This window comes from Pygocentrus nattereri, chromosome 10, assembly GCF_015220715.1.
Source record: "Pygocentrus nattereri isolate fPygNat1 chromosome 10, fPygNat1.pri, whole genome shotgun sequence".
Lineage (NCBI taxonomy): Eukaryota > Metazoa > Chordata > Actinopteri > Characiformes > Serrasalmidae > Pygocentrus > Pygocentrus nattereri.
Genome location: NC_051220.1, coordinates 6562482 through 6571849, shown reverse-complemented (window position 1 = coordinate 6571849; position 9368 = coordinate 6562482). Strand labels below are relative to the sequence as shown.

General features: G+C 42.1%; 1 protein-coding gene across 1 annotated transcript; it reads left to right on the top strand.

The window, feature by feature from the left end:
* The first annotated feature begins 3132 nt into the window (after nt 1-3132).
* On the top strand, nt 3133-9326 carry LOC108433297 (kazal-type serine protease inhibitor domain-containing protein 1-like). The gene is made up of 5 exons (XM_037542238.1): nt 3133-3251; nt 5251-5723; nt 6587-6747; nt 6903-7050; nt 9130-9326. Exons 2-5 carry the CDS (start codon nt 5261-5263, stop codon nt 9228-9230), a joined length of 873 nt encoding a protein of 290 aa, XP_037398135.1. The 5' UTR covers nt 3133-3251; nt 5251-5260; the 3' UTR covers nt 9231-9326.
* The last annotated feature ends 42 nt before the right edge of the window (nt 9327-9368 follow it).

Sequence of the window (9368 nt, the reverse complement as noted above, 5' to 3'; positions counted from 1 at the left end):
TGGGTAACATCTCTGCCTTCTATGCTGTAGACTGGGGTTCAATCCCCACCTTGGCAAATACCCTACACTATACCAATAAGAGTCCTTGGGCAAGACTCTTAACACTACCTTCGCCTACCTGTGTAAAAATAATCAAATTAAATAAGAGTGTCAGCCACATGCCGTGAATTTCGCTCCTATGACCTTGCTTTCAGCACTGTATGTGATAAAAGTAACTGAAATGTACAGGTTTAAGCAAATAGAAATATATACATACATGCAATAAAGTACCACTCTAGCATCGTTGATGTACTAAGTCGCCTGTAAACAGAGCTTTTATTGTGAAAGTTGTACCAGGTTAAAGTAAAGGAACCTTTAAGGGTGGTGTACCGCCAACACTGGCTTCACTGTGCTCTGACGTGTCAGTCATATGCTGTGATTCTGGTTTTTAAGCAGTGAAGTGAGTTTAGTGCACCTCAGCAGAGGCAGTGCTGATCCAGAGTCAGCTGCTGTGGCCATAACCTTCATAAACAAGGAGGAAACTGACCAAGTCATTAAATCACCATTTGGGCCAGTGGTGCCCACTGCCCAGCACTGCCTCTGCAGATCTATTACCCTGCAGAGTTTCAGCACCGAGTAACAAAGAAGAAAGTAACATGTTACAGTAATTATCCTGTGATGAAACAGAGTAATGCTTTACAGTTTAAATCACTGTGATCTATGGAGCCCCGCTGGTGACATCCTGTAAATGAGTGGCCACGACTTAGTAAGGCGTAGGAATGAGGTGATTAAGTCGTGTCTACAACTTAGTAAAGCATGGGAACAAGGTCCTAATGAGTGGCCACAACTTAGTAAGGCGTAGGAATGAGGTGATTAAGTCGTGTCTACAACTTAGTAAAGCATGAGAACAAGGACCTAATGAGTGGTCACAACTTAGTAAGGCGTAGGAATGAGGTGATTAAGTCGTGTCTACGACAGTAACACATGGAAACAAGGTCCTAATGAGTGGCCACGACTTAGTAAGGCGTAGGAATGAGGTGATTAAGTCATGTCTATGACAGTAACGCATGGGAACAAGGACCTAATGAGTGGCCACAACTTAGTAAGGCGTAGGAATGAGGGAATGCACTGATGGGCAGTCGTGGGCTGGAGGTTAGGGAACCTGCCTTGTGACCGGAAGGTCGCTGGTTCGATCCCCAGAGCTGACAGGACATGACTGAGGTGTCCTTGAACAAGACATCTAACCCCCACCTGCTCCCAGGTGCTGCGGATAGGGCTGCCCACCGCTCTGGGCTGCCCACCGCTGTGTGCTCACTGCCCCCTAGTGTATGTGCTCACTAGAGTGTATGTGGTGTATCTCCTCACAGAGGGGACTTAATCTTAAGTCGTGTCTACGACTTAATAAAACGTGGGATGAGATCCTAATGAGTGGCCATGACTTAGTAAGCCGTGATCTCGTTCCCACGCCTTTCTAAGTTGTGGCTATACATTAGGATCTTGTTCCTACGTGTTAATAAGTTGTGGCCGCACATTATTTTTATTTCTACAGGATGTCATCATCTGGGCCACATAATAATCACATTATTGACTTTATTAGAATTCTGTTACTTGTGTTACTCTGACTCACTGAATCCAAACAACATACGTTTTAGAATTATTCACTTGCAAATGAATATAGTCCAGCTTTTCTGGTGTACAAAGCTTTATTTAAAGACTTGGTTTGAGAAGAAGAGTGTCAATTTGTGCCATTAGAAATTTGAAATGAAATACAAAAAACCTGATTTGAAAATTATTATTCTGCCTCTGTATCATATCATCCAAACCTGAATTCTGGACTGACACTTTAAGGGTTTGTAAGAGAGCAAGAAACAATCTGAAACTGAATCCTTCTGCTGGTGTACATCCCGAAGTCTGAAACTGAATCCTTCTGCTGGTGTACATCCAGAAGTCTGAAACTGAGTTTCTGAAAAGCGTTCAGTTTTTCTATCAATTCACATTTTCAGATTCACTTTCAAAATAACATTCGGGTGTCTGGCAAGCAAAAGCAGTCAAACGTCGAATCTCCTGCCCCTCCAAGTCACACCACACCTGAACTTGCTCACTGTAGCCCTTCTGTTGCTAAAGCTCAATTTCAGATTCAAAACAATAACATTACATTTTAGATTTTTACATTTAAAGATTTACTTCTCCACCTTTTTCCTCTCTCCTGTGGTGTTGGTGTAAGAACGTCCGTAGATGGTTCTGACGTCCACATTTTCTCCATCAGTGGTAAAGTTGTCAGTCTTTCCTGTCATCATAACCTTGGTCTTCTTCATATCGAGCTGAAGCCCCATCTCTGTTCTTCATCCTTCCTTATAAAGGCCTTCAGGTCTTCCAGAGTTTCCGCTATGGGTGCTGCGTCATCCACATATTGAAGGTTATTGATGTTTTTTCCACCAATTCTGAATCCGTGATCATCTTCCTCCTGTCCTGTTTCTCTCATTATGTATTCTGCATACAGCTTGAGCAGGTATGGTGAGAGTGTGCAGCCTTGTCTCACTCCTTTGCCAAGATGAAGCCAGTCTGTTTGTCCATTTTGTGTCCTGACTGTGACCTCTTGATCAGTGTAGAGATTCCTCATTAGAATGATGGGATACTCCCATTTTCCTGAGGAAATTCCATAATTTTATGCACTGTAGGCATGTACCAAGTCAACTTAATGGAAAAACATTTTACCCTTAAATGCCTCCAGTGTCATAACTCAAAATGCAATTTTAACAAGATGTCAAAAATATAACTGCAACTAGAAACAGTGAGAATTAGACACAATAATCGATCAGTATTTGATTTATACATTTATACACTAATTTGCCAAACGTTGAGCATAATTCTGGACATATTTCCAGGAATATTCTTGGACTGCATCCTCTGGGACCTTCACCCTGTCCACAGCTCATTAGCCGACCTTTTACTCACAAACTCAGACACATTCGGGGACAGATAGACTCTCAGTCACAAAGCTTTTGCCAAACCACGGAATTTCACAGCTCTACAGCGCAGCAGCGCTTTGGGAGGGAGAGGTGAGATGGAGCTGGAGACATTTACACATGATCTTCCCCTCATTCCCTGTGCCTCGTTCTACTCTTTCCCTTCAAGCACCATCTTTGGAGGACGCAAGCTGTTAGTGACATTCATGTAGTGGTAAATTAACCTGTATTCTGGTGGTTTTGTGTCCCTGTGAGACGGCGTGCCAGTCCAGTTCTCCTGCAAACACCACTGAGGCACAGAAAAAGGTAAGCAGACAAAACATAAGCTTGTTATTCCTCTCTAAAGGAACCTACCAGGTTGTTACGTCTGTCTAGAGGGGCTGAGCCTCGTTAGTGCCTTGGCAGTCTTGGGTGGTCAGTACCATTTATTTTCAGCCTGTTCAGCAAATGAGCTGAAATTGATTCATTATAAAATCACAGGAACGCCAAGCATGATTTGGTAGCACTACTGAAGGGCATTATTCGCAAGGCTACATTACGCCTACATAAGCCAACAAGTGCTGTAAACCTACATGAGCATTCACAAAAAGCTTAATCCAGCATGCAATATAAATTACTGTTATAAAAACTGCTTCGCTGCTTTTGTCTGATGTCGTTTCACCTCAAGCGTTATAACAACTGAATGTAGGTTACAAATGCAGTCAGCACGCTATATTTGGTGTCAGAAGTCTCCCTCTTTAGTTTTGCACTTGAGCTACAAGGCTAATGTAGCTAACAAGGAGTGTAAGCTTATGCCTTACCAATTAGCATCATGCTAAGTATCTGCTTTGTGGTAATGACCGTGTTGAGTTGTTAATAGGCCTTTCACGATCATGGGATGTTAGCTGACAATTAACTGCCATATAAACAATTGGATATCACTCCGAGGAGTAGCTAAGGGCTGGCCAGGGGTCATCCTAGAATGAAGCATGGTGACCTTCTGGCCACCCCATTCAGTTAAAATGAGATCATCAGCCATCATCAATAAAGCATTAACTATGGTTTATGGACATCTGGCACCCGGATACCAATCAGTTACAAGAGTCTGATGATGCTGCATTTAATTATTAACATACCTTGCTGTGATTGGCCAATTTCATCAGTAAACAGGTGAATGGAGGAAGATACGTGATGTCAAGATGAATTAACATAACTGGATGGATGGATGGATGGATGGATGCCTTATTGATCCCGAAGGAAATATAGCAGCAACGCTGTACAGTAATAGTAATGAGGGTAAAAACAATATAATAAAAAGAGCAAATATAAAAGATCCTATATACAAATAGAAAAATACGACAATCTGTAATAAGATCTATCATGAAAACAGGCCCCATGTCCATCGTACATACAAAAACTGTCACAAAAAAAGCAATAAAAAAGGAAAAGTAAGAAGAAAGGTGCAAAAACAGTATATATAAAAAAAGACAGAGCTACTGGAAAGGCTGCCACTCACAGCGGCGCCGGAACTATTTTTACAGTGAAATACATGCGTGTTGTACTTGATCTTTTACAGTGCTGTCTGCCGTGCTTTCTAATCATTAGACTCACGCATAACATGCAGTGAGGGCAGCCTAAATGAACAACTTCTATGGCCTCACTGTATGAAATATTTTTCTTAAGATTAATATTCCACCATAAAGTGATTTCATTTTATCTATCCAAATACAGACTTTCCTCATGAATGACTAGAATTCGAAACTTCAGCACAGTTTTGTCCTTTAGTTTACTTTCCCTATTAACTGTGTTGGTGTAATGTTTTATTCTTGTGGAAATGATGGACAGATTTAGGTCTGTACAGTGAAAAAAAATCACTTTTTATGTCATTTTATTACAGTAACACTATTTTTTTCCATAGCAGTGTGCCATCCAAATGAAATCTCTGGGACATGCCTGTCCACCCCATTTCATATTCGCAAGTGTTACTATAACTGACGTTTGATGGAAAAAGCCTTTACAAATGACTATGTAGGTTTATGTTAGTTGTCATGAAAGGCTTAGGTGTCATGTAGCCTTATGCCCTACAGCAAAGTATTATAAAATATGTATTTAATTTCACTCAATGGATTAATATGAATGTAGAGATGTGAGGGGAAGAGAGAGATGTTACTTGAAATAGAGAGCATCATCGCCATCATCATCATTATCAGGATTAGGCCCAGCAAAACTTTCTGTCTCACAATCAGTTTTCTGTCTCACAATCAGTTCAGGTTGTCACTAGAGTGACCAGAGTTAATAAAGGGTGCGTCTGTTCGTGTGTCTATAGAAGCAGTCCCATGTCCCGGGCTGCAGTGTGGTGGCTGGGTGTATGGGTTGGGGTGTGCGTCTGGGCTGCGCCTCCTCATCACCGCGGCTGGCTGCGGCTGTGGGAGGAGGGTGAGAGCTGCGGGGAGTGTGACAGGTCCCGCTGTCCTGCGGCACCACCCGGCTGTCCGGCAGGTTTGGTCCGGGACAGGTGTGGTTGCTGTGAACACTGCGGCAACGCTGAAGGTCAATGGTGTGACTTCAACAGTTCTCAGGAGTTCTATGGTCGCTGCGGTGACTTGCTCCACTGCCAGAAGAGGCCGTCTCAGGCCAGGTTTCAGTGGGGTGACCCTGAACCCAGGTGTGTGTGTGAGAGCCAGGGTGCAGTGTGTGGCTCGGATGGGCAAACCTACCCCAACCTGTGCCAGCTGAGAGAGGCTTCAAATCAGTTAGGGACAACAGTGAACCTAACAGCACGAGGACCATGCAGTTCTGGTAAGTGCTTTTCATTTTATCTCATAGGCACTCACTGGACACTTTAGTAGAAACCCCTAAAGGTCGACCTTGCCTCTGTACAGTCAGAGATCCATTTGCAATTTGTGTTTGCCATCCTCAAGCCCTTCACCAACGGTCAGTGGAAATACAAGAGAGGTGTTTCTAATAAAGTGGCCAGTGAGTGGAAGTTTAAGGCAGGTGTTTCTACTAAAGTGGCCAGTAAGTAGAAATACAAGGCATTTTTTCTAATAAAGAGGGCAGTGGAAATACAAGGGAGGTGTTTCTAATAAAGTGGCCAGTGAGTAGACGCACAATGTAGGTGTTTCTAATAAAGTGGCCAGATAGTGGAAACACAAGGTAGGTGTTTCTAATAAAGTGGTCAGTTATTGGAAGCACAAGGTGGGTCTTTCTTATAAAGTGGCCAGTAAGTGGAAATACAAGGCAGGTGTTTCTACTAAAGTGTCCAGTGAGTGGACGCACAATGTAGGTGTTTCTGATAAAGTGGCCAGAGAGTGGAAGCATAAGGTAGGTGTTTCTAATAAAGTGGCCGGTAAGTGGAAGTTCTAGGCAGGAGTTTCTCATAAAGTGGCTGATGAGTGGAAGTTCAAGGCAGGTGTTTCTAATAAAGTGGCCAGTGACTGGAAGTACAAGGTTGGTTTCTCTAATAAAGTGGCCAGTAAGCAGAAATACAAGGCAGTTTTTACTAATAAAGTGGCCAGTGAGTCAAAGTACAGGGTAGGTGTTTCTAATAAAGTGGCCAGTGAGTGGAAGCACAAGTAATGTGCTCCTAATAGGTGGGGTTAACAGGTTACAGCACTCTAATGAATATATTTACATTTAGTTTAATACTACACCCCCTTCAGCTCCTCGCATAAGCAGAGCACCCAGAAACTCACAGAGCTACACAGGACATGACATCGTGTTTGGGTGTGAAGTGACGGCCTATCCTCTACCACGCGTCGGCTGGAAGAAGAAGGGCAGAGACAGCTTCCTGCCAGGGGATGACCCACACATCTCTGTACAGGTGTGATCATGTTCAGAACCTGATGTCACTTCGTTATTCTGATCACTTGTAATTGTGCTCATCCCTTAATTTAATACTGTAGTGCTATTTGCACTGTGTGTAATGCATTGGAAGGAGTTGTGGTTCTAACAATGCTGGATGCATTTCTCTCTCAGGCGCGTGGTGGGCCGCAGCCCTACACTGTGTCCACCTGGCTCCAGATCCACGGCCTCCGAAAATTAGATGCCGGCATCTATGTTTGCATCTCCCACAATGCACTGGGAGAGGCATCTGCCTCTGCTCACCTGTCCGTGCTCAGAAATGGTACGGGCTAGCAAAGGGTCAGCTTGGTATAAGTTGACCAAAGCTTGACCTAAGGTTTAAATCAATCATGCCCTTATCAATAACAGAGTAGCTGCAGGAACAGCTCCGATCAAACTTCCTAGTAACATCTGTTTGGAGTTTCAACCCTTAGAATGCATTATTTCCAGTGATAACAAAATATTAGAATTTAATATTTTATATTAATGTCAATGTCAATATAGTATATAAATTGAAATGTAATTAATTACATAACTACAGAATTAAGTATGCAATTATATACTTGCACATAAATAGCATAGCAAAATAACAGTGATAACTCAGGGCTGGTGATGAGCTGACCTTGTGCAAATATGGATATAATTCATTAGTTGTAGCAATTTTGCAGTTACAGTAACTACATAAATACTCACAATACTGTGCCTTTCAGTTATTTAATTTCCAAACAAAACAGCCATTAACTACACATTATTCAGTTTTCAGTGTCAGGAAAAATCAGAAAACATTAATGGAAGCCTCAACAACTAAATATAACTTTTTCAGTATTTATTTCTCCACCATTTGTAGCTTTTACGGCTTCCATTCTCTTCAGGAGACTTACTGCTTCTCACAGTAGTGATCCAGTCCAGTTTCAGTGATCTAGGGCAAGTTTTCTTCTTTTATGTCTGTTTCCTTTTCTCAGTGAAGTTCTTCTTGACAGCTACACATCTTCTCACAGTGGAAGGATGGACAGAAACACCTGTGGATGTTTTCAGATCTGAAGCAGCTTGATTTTCTCCTCTCTCTGGAAGCTTTAAGTGCTGTTTATCTGATGGGGACAGTTTTGGTGTCTACCAGGTCTTCCAGGTGGTTGTTAGGAATCCTAGGTTCTCCGTAGCTTGTAATCATTTTTTGAACTCCAGTTTGAAAAAGTTAGGCCCAATCCAATTTCTTCTTTTTACCCCTACCCCTTGTTTTCGAGTGTCACCCTAACCTTGCTCTACGAAATGGGACCCTCCAAAAAAACATCTTCATTTGCTGCTCTGTAGGCGACCCTGCCCGTCTTCAGTGATAGCAGAGGAGGATAAAGTTCAGCTCCTCGCTGCTGGGCTTTAGTTGCATTTAGGACGTCATATGCCTTCCAAGAGAGGGTCAATTATTTATTATCACCCACCACTAATTCTTTGATGATATGAGGCTGAGGTCAGATATTCAACAGCTTCTTGTTTGAATTTTCTCATTTCACCTTGAAGTGTGCAGCAGTTACATTCTGGCGCTTCAGGCATCAATAGTGCTGAACTATTTAAGGTGGAATGGGAAAGTTAGCTTGTTAACTAATGACAATTTGCATGCTATTAGTGATTTGTATGCTTGTTATGAAGAAAACGACCATAATACACCGAAACAACATTAATCTAAGATAATATAATGGTTGTCGTAATTTTTAACAGAGAAAATTCTCACATTTGTGGGTTTCTTTGGTTGCTCGAGCAGCCATATTGCAATTTTTTCTTTTTTTTCTCTTAGCAGTCTGTTTGGAGTGCACCTCTGAAAAACCTCCATTTGGGGAGTCATGCAGCCGTAATCCCTCGCCCTACCCCTCTATCTCAACTAAAACTGGCACACCCTAACCCTAGATGTGAACATGCAAAAAGGAGGGCTAAGGGCCACGGTGTAGGGGCGAGGGGTGAAATGGGATTGGGCCTAAAAGTAAAGAGTGGATAAATGGAACACTTAAAGGTCTGATATTTGACTTAATGCTTGTACTTAATGGCTGTTTTGACTGGAAATGAAATAAAGTAGGTTTCTGACTTTACTGCATGTAAAGTACTGCACTGTATGTAAACTTAAGGGTTAACCTTTATGACAGAAACATAAACATGGCATTGTCAATGTGACTTCCACCGATCCCAGTAATTACTTTTGGATTATTCGGGTCAGAAGAGCTTCCTTTTAAAACATTCCGTTTTGCCTTGAAACATGCTCCAGGATGGAATCAGAAACCACACCAAAGGCTCATCCCACAATCACAGCCAGGGCTTCAGGATAGAAATGTGAAAGGTGTCATTCTTTCATTGCTGACTGATCTTGTTTCTGTTCCAGCGGTCAGAGGAGTGGACCGTGGCCTTTATAATGGCTTTTTCTATGACACAAGAGAAGAACTACAAGAAGAAGAGCTGGATTCAGGGGACTATATAATTTAACTGCATTCCAAGGCAGACGGGATCTGGTCATTGCATACACTATGATCAATTATGACCAATCTCAGGTCTCTAAATGGAAGATTTTACATATTTGATCTAATTTTGTTAAGGCTGAATAATACGAGCAATTAAACAAAT